This window comes from Aphelocoma coerulescens (assembly GCF_041296385.1).
Source record: "Aphelocoma coerulescens isolate FSJ_1873_10779 chromosome Z unlocalized genomic scaffold, UR_Acoe_1.0 ChrZ, whole genome shotgun sequence".
Lineage (NCBI taxonomy): Eukaryota > Metazoa > Chordata > Aves > Passeriformes > Corvidae > Aphelocoma > Aphelocoma coerulescens.
The window spans coordinates 57,179,251-57,200,747 of NW_027184085.1; the positions used below are offsets into that span (position 1 = coordinate 57,179,251).

A 21,497-nucleotide genomic window follows, 5' to 3' on the forward strand; every position below is an offset into this window, starting at 1 on the left:
TCCTTACAGGTGACTTCAAATTCCCAGAGGTTAACTGGGTCTGTCATACAGCAGACACAAAGAGGTCCAGGAAACTCCTGAAGCACCTTAAAGAAAGCACTTTCGTATAGGTACTAAAGGAGTGGAGTGGAGTGATCTCTTTTCTCTGATGTCTGGTGATAAGACACAAGGGAATGGTAAGGGGGAATACAAGAAATACCTGGGGAAGGTAAGACTGGATATTAGAAAAAAGTGGTGGTCAAGCACTGGAACAAGCACCAAAGGGAAGTGGTCATGGCCCAATGCCTGCTGGTGTTCAAGGAGATGACTTGCCTTTACTTTGCCCTATAGGAGTTGGACTCAGTGATCCTCCTGGGTCCCTTTCAACTCAGGGATTTCAGTTCTGGCATTCTGTGTCCTATATTTAACTGTCTTTTAAGTACTTTTCACTCAAACAGTAACTTACATAAACTTTGTGAGGGGGAGAAATGAGTCTATTCATCTTTGTGACAGTTGTAATTTTTTACACAATTTTGAGAATTTAAAAATTTAAAAAACAGCTCACATCCAATCTGCACATCAATTAGAAGGAAAAAGAACCCTATATATATAACACAGCAAACACTGTCTAGAAGCAAATGAACTTCACAGCACGTGATAATTAGCTCCAAAGGTACCTTTGTATATAATGTGTTCTGGATAGGATGCCATAATGGAATGTGGAGGAGTAAACTAATGTCTTTATCATTCCAAAGCATCCGTGGGCAAGTCATACAATCCTTCTATTAAAGTTATCCATCTCCATAATGGGATTAAAAAACTGTCTCTAACTCTGTCCATCTAGTCCATCTAAGACCAGATGCTAACTCATACTGGCAGAGTTACCAATTACAGAAATACTCTGTGTGAGCAAATCCATACAAATGCAAGTATAGATTACTGCTTGGTAGACTTAGACTGCCTTTTCCATGTATCACTATCATCTATACATGCCTTAAGGATCAGCTTTAGCACACTTTCAATATTGTGGTCTTTGGCACTATAATATTCATATCTGTTATTTTTTGTTAGGTAGTTGCTATATACATATTCTTCATGTTCTGGTATTCATAGAAAACAGCAAAGACTAGTTTCTAATTTAATCCTCTGTGAGGAGTTATTGTACAGGCTAGCACAGATACTTGAATGTGACTTGCATCACTAGATTTTAGCGTCACAATCGTAGAGATGTATTTGACCTTCATTTTCTTTTTTTCTATAACAATAGTGAATTTTCCAAGAATATTAGGTTATGTATGTGTATAGATATAATCTTAGAAATCACATATCTATGGGAAGAAATATAACCCTGAGTTAGAACAGTGACTGAGTGCCAGCAGGTTTTGATTAATGTAATTCCCTCAGGGCAGAACAGCACTAGAGCTTTTTGTCATCATTAGTTCATTAGGACTACATAACTACATTGCTGATGCTTACTCTGAGGCTTCCACTTGCTTTCTTATAACTGCATTTACATTTTCAGTTGTGATAGAGGAATTGGGAAAGAAAGTTATTACACAGAACATGCTTCTTTTCCTTTTTTTCTTCACTTAATGTCTGAAGGACACTTACTATGTACCCTTAGCACACGACAAGCTGATCCAAACACCTGTGCAACCTCCAAGTCATCTCTGAGTCCATTTTCCCTTTTGTTTTTCGTTGGATGTGCTCCTGCCTACTCTTAACCTATGAAGTCTAAATAAATTTATTAGCTGTATATATCCCATTATTAACTGTAGATCTGGTAGCAATCCAAACTGGAATAACAGGCCCAAGTGACTTTTTTTTAAAATACTCTAAAAAATGTCTCATTTTAGCATCTTTGTTGCCACTTATCACAGACTACAGATGTATTTTGATGTTTTTGTGTTACAGTGGGGAAACTGCAACACGCGTATCAATCAATGAGGCCCATGGAAAAGAAATATCTATGGACGGATTCTTGGTAGATGTTTCAGAGATGTTTATTTCTCCAGCCGCATGTCTGGGGCTCTGCCGAGGAACTGCTCAATCCCGGGACCCGAGGGTCCTTGCCCGTACAGGGGAACACAAACCAACCCATGGGGAACGAGGCTGACCAGGGGCAGGGAAACCCCGTGTCTCCCCCCCCAGGGCCCCTCTCCCAGGACCACATGGCAGCGGGGAAGGGACTCCGACATTTTTTTTGTCCTTGATTTCTCCACTCTTATATTATACAGCACATTCAGCTTCATTAATGTTCTCTTCAAAAAAAGAAAGAAAATGTCTTCAAATTTATTAAGACCAGCAAAGCCTAATGCATAGATAAAAGAACTAAAATTTGGGAGACCAAGGTTCTCAGTTTTTCACTGACCTGCCAGGTTATGCAAGCTGAGATGATACCAATCTCTTTGGTTAAATGACATAAATCCACTGTGTTTGCTGTTCAAATCCGACCTGAACTGTGTGGATAAACTTTCTCCTTGCAGACATGTAGGAGTATGTCTGTAGTCACTTGGGACAAGATCTGAAATCCACTGAAGTTATCCCTTCAAAGAAAGGGATAACATCTCTTCTTACTGACTCATGTGTCTGAATCAGACCCATAGTTTAACTTGGTGTTTAACTTACTAGCTCTTTCAAGAGACAAGGAGTTTCCTGGAAATTAAAAAGTGATAAAGGGAAACTGATCACATAAGAGATTTCCTTCAACATTATCATAAGGAGATGTGATTTGCTGAAAGTATTTAAGTTTAAATATCAGTCACAGAGTAACCTTTAAGACATCTTGTCTCTCAATAAGTAAGAAAAATGAAAGGTCTCTCAGAATCCTAGAACACTGAAAAACAGAGCCCATGAAATATTCTCATCTTTACAGAATCTTTTTTCCCCCTCAAATGTTGACTGAAAGTTTTCCTCCTTCCAAATAATTAGGGTTTGGTAATTCTTTATTCTTCAGTATGAGCAATATTTGCTAGGTGAGCAGCCAAACAGTAGGAGACCATGAGACCAAAGACAAGTCATTATGTACCCATTGACGGCATCTTTAGATTTCAAAGCCGTTAGCCGTTTTCAGTCTAGAAATTTCTATCACCAACAATTTCACACAGAATCTGACCTACTACTTTTACTGAAAAGGTCTGAAAATTTAACAGGAATAATCTGGTAAGCTAAGTAAGAAAAGGTAAGCTAGGTAAGAAAAGTCCTAGAGGTGTCACAGCACAGGAGTGCTTAAGGGAGATCCAGAATCTATTCCAATATTCTTCAGGATGCTCTTATTTTTCATCATAGAGTTCTAGATTGTGCTAGACTTAAGAAAATAGCAAAGGCAGTGTTTTGTCCCTAGTTTGGAAATATCCATGGGATACTTTCTGTTAATTTTTCATGCATATAATTGTCTGTTTCATTTTTAGATCCAATTCCTCTAACAGATGTCTTGGGTTGACTGTGGCATCTACTGCCAAGTGCCCACTGCTTTATCACTCCCTTCCTCAGCTGGTCAGCAGTGATAGAATATAACAAAAGGCTCATGGCTAGAGATAAGAACAGGGGGAGATCACTCACCCATTACTGACAGGGACAAAACAGATTCAACTTGCAGAAAAAATTAATTTACTTTATTGCCAACTAAATCAGAACGAGAATGAGAAATAAAAGCAAAATCTTAAAACACATTCCCCCATCCCTCCCCTTTTCTCAGGCTCTTGATCTTTTCTGCCTCCTGCCCACAGCAGCACAGGGGGAGAGGGAATGGGGGCTGTAGCCAATGGGGGCTTCCCACAGGAACACAGCCTCCTTCAGGCACTTCCATCTGCTGTCATGTGGGGTGCTCCACAGGCTGCAGGTGGATCTCTGCTGCCCTGTGGTCCTCCACGGGCGCAGGGGCACAGTGGCCAGGCTGCACCGCGGGCTGCAGGGAAATATGAGCTCCAGCACCTGGAGAAACACCTCCACCTCCACCTTGGTGTCTGCAGGACAGTTGCTCTCCCACAGTTTCACTCGTTTCTCCTGGCTGCTGTTCCACAGCCATTTTTTCCCCCTTCTTAACTCTGTTATCCCAGAGGTGCTGTTACCATTGCTCATGGGCTCAGCCTTGGCCAGCAGTGGGTTCAGCTTGGAGATGCCTGGAATTGGCTCTATTGGACATGGGTGCAGCTTCTCACAGAACCACCCCATAGCCCCCACTACAAAAACCTTGCCACAAAAACCAAGTACAACAGTTTTTCTAATTTTCATTGATATTCATGATACATGATATCCATGAGTACAGTTCATGGAATTGAATTAGGCATCACAATAAACTGTCCAGTGTCATTTACACCATTTACACATACCACAGCTGTCACTGGAGAAGAAATAATATTTTATTAATTTTTCTGAAGAAATATAATCCACCATTTGTTTCTCCCATTTTCAGAAGAATAAAACTTATTGCTTTTCTAATCTAATCTTTGAAAAGAACCTTCAGCTTCCCTTCTTAAATTCAAATATCCCTTGTTGAAATGATGGTTTTTTCTCCTCCAGGTCATGTACCATAGATCAGTGATTCCGATTCTAAATTTTGCCTTAAAGACAGTATTTATAATTCATCTCTCATATTCAAACTTCATCTGAAGTATCTTACTGAGGCTGTTTTATGGTAAGAAAGAGCAAAACTCTTAAGGATACTTCCAAAGTATTCCAAAGTGTAACCAAACAACCATAAGAAGACTAATTTTAGAACACACATTCCACTTACATGCAATTTAAATCCCTGCTACAAAGGGGTACAGCTATTTATTATTCTCTCTGCATGAACAATCCTCAAGTGTAAAAGGAGTTCCAAGACAGGTTAAATAAGAACTAAGTAAGTGATCCTAAGCCAATTAGGAACGCAGCCAGTAGAAATCTTTCAATGTCAACAGAAATACATTTTAATTTTTTTATTTAAGAGAATGAAGTAAAGAACGCAGAACGAGTAACTTTGTAAAATGTTAAATTGTAAAATGGAGAGAAAATTGACATGTCCTGTCAATGGGAACTGAAGCTGTGATTGAAAAAAATAACCATGCCAAGAAAAATCATTTCATAATTATAAAAAGTGTTGAAACTTAATAGGCTCAAAACCAAGGAGATAAACATAAAAAGTGCTGATTAAAGCATTTAATAATAGTACTCATAAATTATTAACTCAATAATTAGTTTAACTGTTGTCTAGATGAAGAAAATTTTGTAACCAATGGTAACTTAAGCATTGTACCTAGCATTCACTACTTGATTTGATTTTGTGAGCTAATTTATAATATGTATTCACCTGAATTTAATTATGTTGTTTCCCTAGACATGTGGGATAAGTGACAATAGTAGTGAAGCAAAACTGGACCATCTCTATCTTGTTCACAGAAATTTGATTACAAATTGACAAATTAATATTTTAAGTGCTACAGTTCTAATTCTGTTGCTAAAAGAGAAGCATAATAACATTAATTTGTCAAAGGTGCATTAAAAAGTCAGACTAAGAAAATGGAAAAACATATTAATATAATGTTATAGAAACTGTAGTTGAAACAGGCCATTTTATGACTTGTTCTCAGTGTTTGTCTTTTTTTTTTTTTTTTACTGTTGTATCTTGGGGGTTTTTAAGTCTATATATTTCAGATAGATTAAAACTCTCACAAATTATTAGAAAGAAATGTGCTCAATGGCAATAATACACAAAATCTTTTTAATGCCAGCATTGTCTTTATGTTGTTTCATTTAGATGCCTTTCCAACTCTAATACATTTATTGAAGTCTGAGAGTCATTAGGTTTTCCCTGCTGTTTGGAGTTCTCCTTAGTTTGGAGTCAATAAATGCATTTAGAAAAGGGCATAACATATTTCAAGAAGGCATATTTTACCCATTCATCACCATTGTCAAGCTCTAGATCATCAAAAGACTCCCTAACTCCTCCACTTCCTAAAGAGGGCTCTCTTTCCCTGCTGATTCTGAATAGTTTATAGCCACTTGCTGCAGCATTCCAGAAGCACAAGTCATCCCACTATTTTTCCATGATTGCTGACACTGTAATTTTTGGGCTTCTCAATGTTTTCCATTGCATTTCAGTTGGGCTATCAGTCCTGCCACCTTTAGGGGAAGAAGACCTAATTCCTGTGTGACTGTTTTCAGGTGCTTCTATGGTTTCTAACACTTCAACACCCATCCCTGCTGCACAAATTAGTACAGGGGCGATTCAAATCTGCTACAGTGTCCACTTGCACACCACCCACTTGAATATTTTTGATCATCAGGCCTGCTGCTGACAAACGGGGTGCACCTGTCTTTAAGGGAGAAAAGGATCGTCACTCAGGAGTTAACAAGCCTCACTGAAGGAGTTTTAAACTACATTTGAAGGGAAAAGGGGATAAAAACAGGCTCACTAGAAATAAGCCTGGGAGCAGCATGCCTGATGATCAAAACCCACAAAATTCTACCAGGGATCAGTCTCACCAGTCTCAGATACCAATCTGTTACTCTCTTGATCTGCTTCCTATTTCTTCCTTCATCATTCCCTGCAAGTGGAACAATAGAGGAGAATTTTACATGCGGTCCTGATCCCTTAACCAGTTAGTCACAAGATGCTGAATTCCCTTTTTGATTGCCCTTAGACTTCTTATTATTGCAATTTCATCACTGCCTGCTTGAAAAAGTATTAATGGTTAATAATTTGAGGGCTGTACCAGAGTAGAAAGTTTCCTCCTAATGTCTTTAACACAGGCTCTGAGGGGCAATAGACTTTCTCTAAGGAGTGGATCCAGTGTACATATTGGGCTTTTTGTTCCTCTCAGAAAAAAGTCTCTTATGACAATGACACATCTTTTTTTCTTTTTCTGTATGGAAGCAGTCTTGACACAAGGAGTAGGCTGACTCAACCTCAGCGACAGGCCAACCTAGATGAACCATCCTTCCTTTCACTGTTCAGCTGCACTTGCAGAGCCTCGTACCTGTTATGCCAGGGCACCTGGGAAGGTGGGGTAGTAATGGAGGGGATGCCCTGCTACGCAGGGCAGGAAGTTATCACCATTTCCCCCCTAACCCTTAAGCCATGGTGTTCTGCAGATTAAAGATAGGATAGGGAATCCCCTGTATCATGCATCCTCCCAGGTCTGTCCCTGGGAAGGTAGGGGGTTTCTCAAGTAGTCTATCTCTCACTCAGACTCTCTGATGCTGCTCAATCTACTCACCGCCTCCCACAGTTCTGTCACTAAGTGAAGGTGTTCCTCTACCTGGGCACACCTCCCACATGTGTACTCACTGTGCTGTCGAGTATTCTTGCATAGGGCACATCTTGCAGCTGACACCTTGGCAGGCAAATGTGCAAGATGAGATAGGCAAGACTATGATGACATAATAAGGAAACAAACCTTGATGGCTCTAGGGTGCATAGAGAAAGACTTAGTGTACTGCAAAATAAATGTAGATTATAAGACCAAGAAGGTCCTATTGTCTTTTTAATGTCTTTTTTTCTCTCCTTCTATCTCCTCCTTTTTTTTTAATTAAAAAAAGTCTTTACTAAAAAGAGTTTATAGTGGTGAGGCTTTTGGCACAGTTAATACCTGTAACATCAAGATAAAAGTCAGGTTAGGGCCAGGAGTGGATGTCAAAGGATAAAGTTCCATGAGGTAGGTGACCTGATTTAAAGGCTTGCTGTTGCCAAAATGAGAGATTCCACATGCTTTGCCATGTGCAGACATAAACATCTATAAACCAGCGTTGTTAGTCCCATGCTCTCAGTCTTTTCTGCTGGCTCTGGCATTTGTCTGACCCTGTGCTGAACCAGTCCAGCTTGCTAAATAGGTGAAAAGCAAATCCATGAACAGTTACAAGAAGAAGCGATTTTTTTTTCAACAGTAGTTCACAAGAATATTATTTTAATGAATCACACCAAGAGAAATCAATTTTCAAGTAAAAAAGCTGTACAGGTAAACTGTCTATCTTTGTTATCATCAGGGTTCCCTCACTAGCCCAAATCACTCACTTTTCAGAGGTCTGCCTCCAGGTTTTGTGTAAAAAGTATCTATAAAAACAACCTGGCTTGCAGAACATGACAGTGATAGAAATTTAAGAGCTCAGACTTGGAGAGACAGAGAATTGCTGTGCTACATGCCCAAAAATGACACAACGAAAAGCAGCAGCCAGAATTGAACTTGGGCAGATTCAACTCAGATATAAGTGTCTTTTTAGGAAGTGTTTCAGAACCAGAATAAAACTCTTGCAAAAGGAAAACAGGTTCTCCCTCTCCTGGTGTTTGCAAATTGTGACTCAGAAACTTCACAGAATATGTGTGTTACTAAAACACAAATATTATGTCTACACAAGGATTTTGCTAGACCATCTACTAAAAAAATAGTGTAAACTTAAAAATGGGGGGGGGGGGGGGGGGTTTGCCTCACAGTCAAGACATACGTGTTTAACTTGGGATGCCAAGTGCAGGGACACACTACTTCCTGATATTGCTGCTTAACTGATTATTACTTCTTACGGAAGACAAGAATACTCTAAAAAATTAGCTAAGGAGGACAAAGCTGCATTTCGCTACGACTGCATTCAGATTCTCCTGGTCTGACACTCATCACAGTGGGGAATAAAAAAGTAAAGAAACTTCCCCACTTTAACAGAAGGCACGTCCTCGAAGCAGCTGGTATTCCTCCACTGGCAATGCAGAATACTTGTGAAAAACGTTTTTATACTTTTATTTGTGAGCTTTCCGGCTACAGTCCCACTCCCCTGCCCGACAGTCCGTGCCGTAGCACTGCCGCTGACCCTCAGTGCTTATAGGGCACAACGGGGGCGGCACCGGGGTGGGGCGGGGGCGGTGCCGGGGTTGTGCCAGGGCCGGGGCGGTGCGGGGGCGGTGCCGGTGCCGAGGCGGTGCCGGTGCCCGGGCGATGCGGAGGCGGTGCCGGGGCCGAGGCGGTGCCGGTGCCGAGGCAGTGCCGGGGCGATGCGGAGGCGGTGCCGGGGCCGAGGCGGTGCGGAGGCGGTGCCAGGGCGGTGCGGAGGCGGTGCCGGTGCGGAGGCGGTGGCGGTGCCCGAGCCGAGGCGGTGGCGGTGCCCGGGCGGGGCGGAGGCGGTGCCGGGGCGGTGCCGAGGCGGTGCCCGGGCCGAGGCGGTGGCGGTGCCCGGGCGGGGCGGAGGCGGTGCCGGGGCGGTGCCGAGGCGGTGCCCGGGCCGAGGCGGTGGCGGTGCCCCGGCGGTGCGGGGCGGAGCCGGCGGCGGAAGCGGCGGGGCCGGCGTTGCCGGGCGGAAGCGGCGGCGGTTGGCGTTTAAAGGCTCCGCGGCGGCAAAAGGGCGGCGAGTGGCGGCAACGCGGGCGGAGCGGCCTGAGGGCTCCTGGGTCCTTCCGCTCCGCTCCGCTCCGCTTCGGGAGCGGCCGCGCTTCCTGGCCCCGGCAGCGCCCGGGCGGAGCAGGGAGATGGTGTCCAGAGCCGCCGATCGGCTGCTGATCGTCGTCTCTGTGCTGGAAGGTAACCGGGAGGGGCGGGAGGGTCGCGGCCTTCGGGCTGCAGCGCGTCCCCTCTATGCTGAGAGGAAGATGAGGGGTGGTCGCTGCCTCCAAGGTGTTTTCTCTGGTGGCCTGAGCGGGCTAAGCTGAGCAGCGTTGAGTAAACCAATTTTATTAACAAAGCTTTGGGCGTACGTATTTTAAGCCTGGGGTTCGCTACCCCCGGTTAGGTCTTGGAGGTATTTACACAATGTTTTATTTTAAATGAATGAGAAAAGTAGCCATCCTTTCCTGAGGGTTTTGGGGTTTTTTAAGTGGTGTTCTGGTGTTTCTGTTCCTTCTTAGCAATCTGCTGTAAGCTGGTTTTGGTAGTGTTGTCTCGAACGTATAGCTAGTTGTTCTTCATCTTGTATTTCTACAGATTTTAGTTGCTGTCGTCTAATTACTGTGTGAGTTGTTTATCGGGGTATCTTTTTCTGGTTTGGGCTGTTTTGGAGATTAGTGGGGTTTTGGGTTGTTTTGGCTCAATGCTTTTTCTTTGTCAAGTAAATCCTATTATTTCTATTTATGTATCCTATTATGTCCATTTATGTAGTTTGCCAGAGGAGCTTACAAATAAGATCCTCTTGTCTGACATGCCTGTAGTATCATCTCCCCACACTGTGATATAAGTAAATTTTCACTTCTTCATGTCATTTCAAACCAGAATATTGGATGATCCTGAACCCAGGACCAATCATATACAGTTTTAGGCACTCTCCTAAGCTGGTAATAATTTTTCTTTTCATCAAATGGCAGGAAAAACATGTTTCGCTACTTTTATAAGATTGTATTTTTCTGTTTTGGTGTTGGACAGTCATAACATTTTCAGTTGAAGTAAAACACTCTCTTTCTCTCACCTGCTCCCTTACTTGTTGGCAGTCACAGATTTCTCGAATCATTCTAATTGCTTGCTACTTTTTCTTTTTTCTTTGTTACTTGATTTCTTGTTTCTTCACAAGTAGTCTGTTTTGTATTATGTTCTGTCATATTTCTGCATAGTGCAAACACTTTTTCTTTAAAGAACAGAGCAGGGAAGATGATACGGGAAATTAATTTCACTTAATTGGTTTATGGCATAAATCTGAGCTCCTCCTTCTTTTTTAGTGATGGCCGTGCAATGCCACTCTTTTACAGGGCGCTGTTTTCCAAAACGACCCAAGCACATGCTTATAGTTGAAGCCAAGTTAGATGGTGAACAGCTGGCTACTGATCCTGTAGAGCATACTGATCAGCCTGAATTTGCTACAGAACTGGCTTGGGAACTTGATAGGAAAGTGCTTCATCTGCACAGGTAATGTTAAAAAGTGAACTCTCATTTGCAGATAAACTTTAATTTTCTTGTCTTTACAGTTAGTGAAGTACAGGTTTTTTGTTACTGTCATCTGAATTGGTTTTTTGAACTTTCTTTTACTTTTATCTGCCATAATGTTGTTAAAAATGTACTGAGGTAATGTACAAAAAAAGGTAGTGTGTGGCAAGAGAAGCAATGCTTAAAAATTCTAAAAGGTATGCTTTTACACTACTGTAAAAACACCCTACAGGTGCTTAGAACAAATTAATAGCACTGTAATTCAAACATTGGAGTCAAGCTTCCTTATGTGTACTGTGACACAAAATTAACTTAATTTCAAACCTGACAAGCCTATGTAAATAGTTTTTGAAAATGTCAAGGAAATAAGGTGAGAAATTGGACCTTTCCATAACTCTTATTTGGTTTTACAAGTTTTACAATTTACAGGTTGTAATGTTATGACCATGTTTTCAAAGAAGTTAAAAAGGCTGTATCATCTTTGTTTGACAGAGAAAGATGCCTACATATGCCACGTGCTACACATCTTATCTGTGCCTTGAAGTAGTTAGGTGCTTTACCCAAAAATCTTCTCCACAAGTCCTGTTTTTAAGATGCCCTTACAAGTGTAGTTCAAATTTCTTGTGAGGCGCTGTGCTTATTTCTTTTATGTGGATGAGGTATTTATTTGTCACTAATGTCTTTTTAATAGAACTTGAGACTATGAGGCTCCAGTGCACTCCTCTTCAATTTTAGAAAATTAAACCTCTTGTTCATTCTCTCACTCACTGATGAGTTTTTATCTGTTCAATATAAATTCAATTTCTGACACAATGAAACTAGTTATATAGCAAGTTTTGTATCATTGGCTTGCTGGAAAGTTATGAAATATCTTTGAGAACTAATGGCACACATACATTTTATATTTAGTATTTCAACTAAGTTGCTTTTTCAGGCTGCAGCGTACACCTATCAAGCTCCAGTGTTTTGCATTGGATCCTGTATCTTCAGCTAAAGAGAATATAGGCTACATTGTACTGGGTTTAAGGGCTGCGCAGGAAAAGAAACAGGTATGTTATGGGGCATAAAGATTTAAAATTTATGCTTTGGCAGCAATGCTATTACAGGCAATATAATTTGAATTAAAGCACAGACTAAACTTCTGAGTTTTGTTTTGGAGTACGACTGATTGATCATGTATGGGGGATTTTATTTTTTTTTCTTTTCTTTGGAGGAGAGATATCTTGAGTCTGAGAACATGTGCAAATGCAAAAATTGTTGTACTAATCTTTCTTATTTCTGAATTGGATAATTGGAGTATTAGCAGCCAATTAATCTATACCCTTTCATTATTTAATCAACTGGAAAAATTTATCTAAGCAATAGATATGGACCAATTGAATCTCCATCACCAAATCAAGTCTTAAGTTGTTTTTTAATACAGCATGGAGTAAGCACAATACAGTTTTTTATATAAATTTAATTAGCCAATACTCTTATATCAAGCTTGATCAAAATATAACTTTGATATGGGTCATCCGAGGAGCGTGGTGTCTTATTTTGACATCACTCTTCTTGAGAATTTTCAGTGCCTATGATTTACTATGCACAGCTGAAGACTTGAAGGTTTTCTAAGATCTATGGTATATTTCTCTTTCTAACTTTTTTGCTGTACAAGTCAGTGGAAAAAAATTGGAATATTCAGCTAGTTGTCCAGTAACCATCCTACAGAATTTTTTAGTACAATAGTGTACTATACAGACCAAATTTTTAGAAATAAAAACCAAAGTGTATTTCTGTAGATGATGAAGTCGAAGTGCTAGATTAAGACTGAGTTTTCTTTAATACTATTTTTTTCTGTGGTTTTTAAACACTCTTGGGTCTTATTTTTGTATTTTACTATGTAGACTCCTAAATGGTATCCGTTGCTTAATAACAAGTATGCTAAATTTAAGCCTGAAATACAACTTGGTGTTGCATTGGAGACAGATTCAAAAGCACTGGTTGATGATTTTAAAGCAAAAGAGACACCCCCTAGAGAATGGAAGGGTAAGTGATGTAATACCACTCACTTTGAATTAAAAATTTTCCTGTGCCAGATGACATATCACTTGTTTCAAATGTGTTGTTTTAAGTGTCAAGAGAATTTTAATTTCACATCTGTTCCGATGCAAATCCTTTGCAGCTGATTAATGTTCCTTTTGGCAGTAAATTTTTCAAGGATTCTTTACTGTGGTAATTGTGTGATTTCTAGGGGGACAAGTTACAAACCAGCTGATGTTTAAAATGAGAATCAGGGTCCCATAGTTAACTTTCTTGGGCATTTTACTCATATTTATGGGCTTTAGAAAGTTATGAAAGAAATAGGAAAGGAGCTTCTTTGCAGAGTGTAAGAAGTACTTTGGGCTTGGAACTGTAAAGTAGTAAAATGTCTCATTTATTGGGTAGGCTTGCTTCTTTTTTGGTAGCTTCTCTTTTGGTGGCTTCTTTTTCTAATCTTTCAGTACTTAAATCATGTTCTTTTGTTAAGGGTCGTTTTTTGTGGTAACATCTGCTTACTGTTGGGACTCATTCCAGTTCTGGATTCTCTTGTTCATTTCTCTCAGAAGAAATTAGTGAAATGTGCCAAAAATCTATTGGAAATCAAATGGTAGCACAAGTAGATGTGTTTGTGTGCTGTGCCTTTAAGTCAATTTTTCATCTGCATTTTTTTTTTTTTAATGCAAGTTAGTAGTTTTTAAAAAAACAAAAACAAGGTCTTTGAAACTTGATTTAAGGAGCCCTTAAACAAAAACATAATTCCGTCTTGCCCTGATCCCCACCCAAATGCCTATATACTTAACTTTTGAAAAATGAGCCTTTTGGTAAAACTAGTGAATTTTCTCCTGCATACTTCACAATACTTCTGGTTATGATCTGTGGCTGTGATTTTGTAAAAACAGAGTGGTCAGTGGCAGTAAGTGTTTTACAAGCTTCTGGCCCAGAATTCACTGACTTGGCTGCCTTTCAAAACTGCTTAAGACAGTATTTAAGTTTCCATGTAAGTGCAGAGCTTACTCCATTCTTTCAGGTTTACAGCAAAACACAGGGAACTTTCCATATTGTAAAATTTGTAGAGGAGGCGAGGAACAACTGTAAATGATTCCTTAGTCTTCACTTCCCGTGTGATCTTTATGCCTGTGAGTTCTCCTATCCCTCATGACACTGGCAAAAAATAAAGGAAGAACCTTCTGCCTTCACTCAGCACTGTTTTCCACTTGATGTTTTCTGTGGAATAATTGCTACAGACAAGTTTGCCAGCTTTTTCCTTTCTTTTGTCATGTCAAAATTAGTCAATATCGTATTTATGTAATGGGGAAAAACAAACAAACTTGTGGGTTTTCGCAGTTATAAAGTTAATGTTCCAGGCATTGGGTATGAGAAAGTTGGGTTACCCAGTTCTAGTCTAGACCAGTAATTTTCCATTTAGTATTCATATACCTTTTTTTTCTTTACTGACTTAAGTTGTGTAAAGCTTTCAGTATTTGAAATGGAGCTTTTTTGTTCACAAAATGCTGTGTCATTATTTCTATTTGGTGTAACCTGAGGGCTTTGAAATGCATTGAATTACTGGCACTATAGAACAGAAACTAGCAAACCAGAATACAGAATATGTTTTAGGCATTGAAGACTTCAGATGAAAAAACTTTGAATGAAACATTATAAAGGTCTGTGGAATGGCGCATCGTATTTGTTCAAACAGGTTGCAATATGCAGTTACTGCCTTGCATTTTCTTTAATGAACAAAGTAAAGAAAAAGAGCATGGTGGACTCTAGCATAATGAAATAAACTTCTAGTCACTGTAATGTTATTCACAGTAACACTAAATAAAAAGAGGAACTAGGATTCTGTCTAGCATGGTGTTCAATATAATATCTGTGAATAGAAGTTAATTTCAGAATTTTTTGTAGCTATACTGAAGTATACATAGGGACTTTTTTGTGTTTTGCAATAGTTTGGAGATCTTTATTTGTAATTTTTCTTTCCACATGTAACGTCCATGCATAATGCTTAAAAATAAAATTGCAATTATATATCAGATTGCTGCAGCAATTATAAAGACTTACGTTTATTAAATTAAACTTATTATAATTATTTATGTTTATTTCTTCTCTCTTAGTACTCACCCTTTTTCCCGGACTAGACCCTAAAAGTATTGTGCCAGTCTTGAATGAAGAAGAGGGCTATCATCAAATTGGACCACCAGAGTATTGCAGAGATCACTTTGTCTTGTCTGTAACCATTGCGTTTGCCACACAGTTGGAACAGGTCTGTTTCCCTGCTATGTGTGGTTCTTAAGAAGTATTATCCCACATTAGTATTTTCACCCTCCCATTCTTCATTTCTAATTAGGATTTTTTTATTGTTTTCTAAGTTTTTTTCAAGGAATAACCCTGTCCTATAGTGAATTTATATTCATTTTAAAACTTTATGAAGTCCTTAACATATCAGACTGCAGATGAAATATAATTCTTTTGAAGTGGTAAAGCTGTATTTACTTTAAATTATGCATTCTTATGGAATGCATACTTCTCTTCTGCAATATAGTGAAAAAAGTGTGTGTATCTATAATACCAGTCTTCAGTGTGGTGCCCATGCACTGAAGTTCAAACAAGGTGAAATACTTTTCAAGTATGTAAGACAGAGTTCATATATTGCCTGAGGGAAGGACTTACTAGCTGGGATGAAGTGCCATGCTAATGATTGTTTCAGCTTTAGACCTCAGCTGCTGTGTTTATGCTGTACTGACAGTATGGTTTTAATTGGTCTAGAACTCAAGGTATATGATAAACTCTCCTCAGTCTTGTCATCTTTATTTTTTTCAGGCAAAATAATTTTCTGTGTCAGAATTATAGGGCCTTGAGAAGTAAATTTATTGTGATCATTCTGGGATGGCTTGTGCCTCTCTAGGCATTGAACTCACAGCTGCACTTGGCTACAGGATGGAGTAGCTGTTTGTCTGTTGCAGTCTTTTATTCAATCACATAAATTATAAAACAGTATCTAATCTGAATTATTTCTATTGGGAATATTTTATGAAGGCACTGCTTATTTCTGAGTATTTGTGCAGTGCTTGATGTTATTAAATAATGTGAGTTACAGCCCCTGGTGTTGATGAATCTTAAAGGTAATTCAGAGTATTTTGCAAGTTGTTGTTATGCTCGTAAATTAAAGCTTGCTTTTTTTTACTTTAAAAAAGTAAAACATTTTTGATTTGAGTATTAATATAAAAGTTGTTTGTGGAGTGCAAGCTAGGATTTAGGTCAGCTGGTCACTTTAAGCTCTAACTTCCAAGCTAATGCTTCAGAACTACTATTATCTCTACATAAAGGAAAGATACATTATTGTCTTCTGCATCTCTTTCAGTTAATTCCTAGTACTGTGAAGCTCCCTGATCGACAACCTGAGTTTTTTTTCTACTACTCATTACTGGGAAATGATGTCACAAATGAACCTTTCACTGATTTAATTAATCCAAACTTCGAGCCAGAAAGAGCTTCAGTTCGAATACGTAGCACAGTAGAAGTTCTTCATGTTTATCTTTGTGCACAGTCAAAATTGCAGGTAAGCTGTTTCATTTCAAATGTGAATGAAAATAATGAAAATTAAAGAAATACAGTACATCACAGGCTGTATCTGAGATGCATTTCTGTTTCCAAAGCTAAGATCGTATTATAGTATTTTGGCTCAAATATAAGTTGATTGTCTTGCTGATATGAGGGAAACCTTAGCAGAAGTTTCCTAGCTCCGGTGGAGTGCTGTCCTTTTAATTAGTTGCTATTACAACAAGCTGGTTTACGTGTCATGATAAAAGGTGTTGCTGAAATATGATCTTCCCAAAGAGTTTGTGATACTCTCAAGAGCTCTGTGCTTTGGGGCCTGCACTGCAATCAGACCATCTGCAACCAAGAGTCCTGCTTTGTGCTACCTATGGTAATCCCATGCCAGCTGCTCAGGTCACTCTTGCCTAAATTCTGAAATCGCTGTCCTCAGCACTCTTCGTGAGCAATAAGGGAGGTCCGTCTTTTCTCCCTGCTCTGTAGCCAAATGCTGTTTCTAAATACACTACAGACATATTTGGGCTGTTACGGGATATTGCTTATCTTTAGCTTGCCTTTAAATGAGGGGCATGGTTTAGTGGTTGGCAGTGTCAACAGCTGGACTCACCAATCTTAAGGGTCTTTTCCAACCCAAATAAATCTGTGATTCTAAATATCAGGTAGTACTTAGTGTTTATGGCAATCTGTGCATGGCTCAAACTAATTACAAAACAAGAGGCTATTTCATTAAATGATGGTGGTATAGGGTTTCTGATGATGTAGCTGGTAAATAAGACAGTGTTAATTATACAAAGTAAGTTGTGGATCTGGACCTTTTAAAAGTTATTTTTCTTTAAGTTTATACAGACCGTTCTAGGGTTTTTATCCAGGGTGGTTTAAGAATGTTTTTGTTTAAATCTTGTAATGTTCAGGGGGGTTTTTTTGCCTCAGCTTTAAGTCTTTTTGGAGAAACATAGGCACTGGTGTTTGGAATTTAATCTTACTCTACAGTCTTAAAGTATTTAATATAGCATATGTGATACATATGTACATATATGGGGAATTATGCATGTTTGCATCATGTGTAAAGAACAACTTTTTGAACAAAAGTTCTTGTGCAGTCAGATCCACATTTTGATTTACAGTTTTCTTTCTTTGACTTCTCACTCAGCATCTTAAAATTTAGGATACAGGATCAGAGCACTGTGTTCTGATTCTTAATTTTAATGTATTTTTCCAGAAATGAAGACTTCGGTTGTAAAAGGTGCTAGTTGCCAGAGTTGGCTGTGTATATATACGTATTGTATGACTTTATTTTTGTGTATGTATGAATATATACACACACAGGTATGTATACTGGCAGCTGACACCTTTTAGCGTGACAGTTTTCTTTAAGTGCAGTAAATATTAAGGATGGGAATACAGTGTTCTGATCTGCTAAATCAAAACTGAAGTCTCTTGGCAAAAAGCAAATTCATATGTAAGTTTCAAAGAGTAACTTTGAGGAAAACAGATTACCTTAGTAATCTATTTAGTAATTCTATTTTAGAGTGTGAGTTTTTTTAAGATCCATCTTTTACTTGTATGTGTGAATATTAAGCTGTGAAAGGAGTAAACAGTTGAGTCAAGTTTTCAAATAATGATGTTTACCAGGAACTAAAACCACACTTACTTAATTCCAAAAATCCTTGCTACTTAAGTGGTGTCTAAATATATGCAGAAAGCCTTCAAGTACCTTTTTCCTTACTTTGCAGTCATGCATTTTATATGCCTATACATTAAGGGCAAGAATCTGTGCTGTGTTTAGAAGCCACAGAGTACTGAATTTGTCCTACAGAAGGAATGATAGGAGAGGTTCTCAGAAGAGCAGTCAGTGATTTGCTGCTGTCCTGTCGGTGAGCAAATCCTACCTGCTCAAAATTGCCATTTCATAGCTGTTCCTATTCTCAGTATGCAGGGACTAGGTTAGGGATGAGAACTTGTTGTATTTGTGGTACCTTTAGTGGAGGGTGCACAGATGGTATCACACATACCAGTTACTTTCTAGCACCTTTGTGTGTGTACAGATCCATCTTTGCTGTGGGGACCATTCTCTTGGAAGCACTGAAGTACCCCTGTCTGGACTATTGAAGGAAGGAAATGTGGAGATTGATCAACACCCTGTGGTAGTAGAAGGACCATTTGTCCTTGTTCCGCCAAATAGAGCTAAACAGAAGCTGCCACAACTGCCAATGGATCTGGCTCCTACTGTTGGGGTATCTGTAATTCTTCAAAGGGAGAACTTGACTACCCAGGTATGTCTTACCCATTCATTGTTGGTTTAGACAGTGTTGCACAATTCCACATTAAAAAATTATTGGTGTTTCTAAATAATATTTGACTGGTTTTTATGTTATATAAAACCTGAAAGAATTAATTGCTTTATATAAATAATCCTTTTGTTGTCATTTTTCTATGTCTGAAAAATAATCTCATATTATGAAAATGTCATAGGCAGAATTTTTCAGTGCTAGCTATGATCAATAAGAAAATTATATAATTTCATTCAGCCTTTGATTCCCTTAAATGCTGCGACTGAACCCAAACAGCCACAGGAGAAAGTTCTTTCACCTGTTAGTGGAAAAGCAGAGAGCCTGCAGCAGAGATCCCAGACTGTGCCACCTCAAGCTGACCAGTGTTCTTCAAAAGAAGATGTAGCAACAGAAAGTGAAGTGGAAAGTCTTAAGTTTGAAAAAGGCACAAAACCACGGAAAAGGGGTATGTGGTATATAATGTTTTGCCCAGTTGCCAAGTGTGGTCTTGGATCATGTACTATTCCTTTATAATATATTCATGAAGTAGAAAGAAACTGACTTGCTCAATGAGATGAAATGGTCTAATGTTAACATTTATTAAATACAATAGCAGGGGTAATGTGTGATTTTAAAATTTTCTGAGGAATTTACTATGTGGATAATAATTTGTAAAGACAGATGTTCCTATTGTACAGATTCCTGGACAAAACCAATCAACTGAGTTCTTTGTTTGTTTTTATGTAATCATTTAGTTTGGGCTTGGTAGCCTGAGCCGTTGGAAGACTTGTTTCTAAGTTGAGACCTGGGTCATGGAAAAGTGCAAGAGGAACAGAGATAAGAAATTCTATAATAATAGAATAAAACTCAAAAAAAAAAGTTATTTGTCTGGACATTACTGAACATGAATCTTCTTAAGAGATGGTTTATGAATAAAGCAGACTTTTTATTTTTTCTTATGATATTTATATTGCTGGTCTTTTGAGATTTGTCCTGAAAATACCCAGTTCTGTAGAGGAAATTCTGTGCCGTAGAATGGGCTCTCAGGATTTGTCTCCTAATTCATCCAAATTTTCTTTTAATCCTAACTGATCTTATCTAAGTGAGGATTAAGTCCTTTTTATGGAATGTATAAGAAAGTATTGTGAACCCAGCGGCTGGTTTGAATCTCTGGTTAGGAAATCCAGGATTGTGCTTTTTTTATTAATTGTAATAGTAATTTTATAATTGCATTTTGCCAAGATGTAAAACATGCCATTTCACATTTGTCCTTCAGGCCTGGTGGCTGGCTGCCCTCAAGAGGTTGACAAACAGTGTCTTGAAGAGCTTTCAGCTTTGAAATTGCAGAGCAGAGCAAAGTCACCTCAGTTAGATCTGCAAAATCCCAGTAAGGCAAAATTTATTGATTTTAGTACATTAAATGAAATTTGACTATAGTCAAGTAGCAATTCAAATGAATTTTAACAGTAAGCTGTATGTACTTTTTGTTTTGCGATGACCTTAAAATTCCAGATGCTTCTTTGCACCAGGCAGTCTACTGACATTTTACCTGCATCACTTAAAATTGTTTCATCCCTATGTTATGTTAACTAGCTGATGTTGAATTATTACAGTATTCTTCTTTCTTGTAATGTTACTATTAATGCAAACAAAACACTTATGAAAAGGAGGAAAATAATAAAGTCAATGCTAGTAATGATGCATTTCTTTAAAAATGACAAAAGTGGAAACGTTTTAAATAATTATGAAGAAAGTATCAGAACAAGTAGGATTTATAAAAGGCAGTTGAGTTCTTAGCTGATACTTTCAATCCCTCTTTTTGGAGGGGCTTGGTAGCCCAAATAGCCCTTGAAGACTTAAACAAAATGTCTTGTCCATCTTTCAAGAACACCTTTTGGAGACCTGCCTGTGGGACTTGACGTTTGATGCTTTGCACTTTGAAGGCAGTATTGCGTCTCATTGTAAAGATGTGAGAAGCCTGGATGCAATTGGACAGGCACTCAGTGATGCTTCTGCTCCCTAAATTATAAAATGGATGTCACAGTGGATGGGTTCTGTGACAGAAGCAGATGTGCTTTGCACATTTTAGTTTGCTACAATAGCTAAGCCTCGGTTTGGAGCTAATAGCTGATGCTGCCTTACATGAGCACTGTAATTGACCTGTTAACCTGTCTTTGTAATTCTCCTAAAGAAGTTAGTTAATTAAAAAAAGCCCCTAAATTGCTAGAAATGTATTTTTTTCTTATGCATGCCCTCAAGTTGGCTATGAACAATTAATATAAACTGAAGTCTTAGAGCATCTTTCTAAAGAATTCAATATCTTTGATCTTAGGGTAAACTTTTTTCAGCGAGTTAATAGCTTCAATGAATAATAAAGAAAGGAAAAAAAATTACAATCCTTTAAGAAAATTTAAAGTATATTGGGTTTTTGTTGTTTTTTCTTTGGAAGCAGTAACTTACAGAAGGAGTGGTTATTTTTCACAGTATTAATTTATTTTACAAGGAATTGAAATCTCTTAGGGAAGCAACCTCTCTACATGCATTTAAAGTGTGACACTAATCTTTGATATATTTTGTTATTTTGGGCAGAACAAGTTATAAAAGATGCACATGAATTGTCTTTTGTGTTTTCAGCTGATAGTGGTCCAGTAGCGATATCTCAGCCCAACCCTGTGGGTGTGTCCAGTTCTTCTGAGCCTGTGTCAGCACAGAAAATTGTCATTCCAGCAGCCTCTCACCATTTTTGCTTTTCAATAGACTTAAGAAGTATACGTGGTCTGGAAGTTGGTTTTCCAATAAATTGTATTTTAAGGTACAATTTATTTTTGTTATTCTTGGTAAATACAAAGCCTTCATA

General features: G+C 38.6%; 1 protein-coding gene across 2 annotated transcripts in view; it reads left to right on the top strand.

Annotated features, from left to right (window-relative positions):
- Nucleotides 1-9,280: 9,280 nt before the first annotated feature.
- The window catches only part of CEP120 (centrosomal protein 120), a 39,019-nt gene continuing 26,802 nt past the window's right edge, over nt 9,281-21,497 (top strand). Inside the window, exons 1-10 of one of the 2 annotated variants that reach the window (XM_069001732.1) lie at nt 9,281-9,461; nt 10,616-10,772; nt 11,725-11,839; nt 12,677-12,818; nt 14,930-15,078; nt 16,177-16,374; nt 18,416-18,643; nt 18,899-19,106; nt 19,917-20,027; nt 21,275-21,452. In XM_069001732.1, the coding sequence (XP_068857833.1) occupies nt 9,410-9,461; nt 10,616-10,772; nt 11,725-11,839; nt 12,677-12,818; nt 14,930-15,078; nt 16,177-16,374; nt 18,416-18,643; nt 18,899-19,106; nt 19,917-20,027; nt 21,275-21,452 (1,538 nt within the window). In that variant the 5' untranslated portion in view covers nt 9,281-9,409. The remainder of the gene's footprint in view (nt 9,462-10,615; nt 10,773-11,724; nt 11,840-12,676; nt 12,819-14,929; nt 15,079-16,176; nt 16,375-18,415; nt 18,644-18,898; nt 19,107-19,916; nt 20,028-21,274; nt 21,453-21,497) is intronic. The other variant, XM_069001733.1, reaches the window with a different exon arrangement.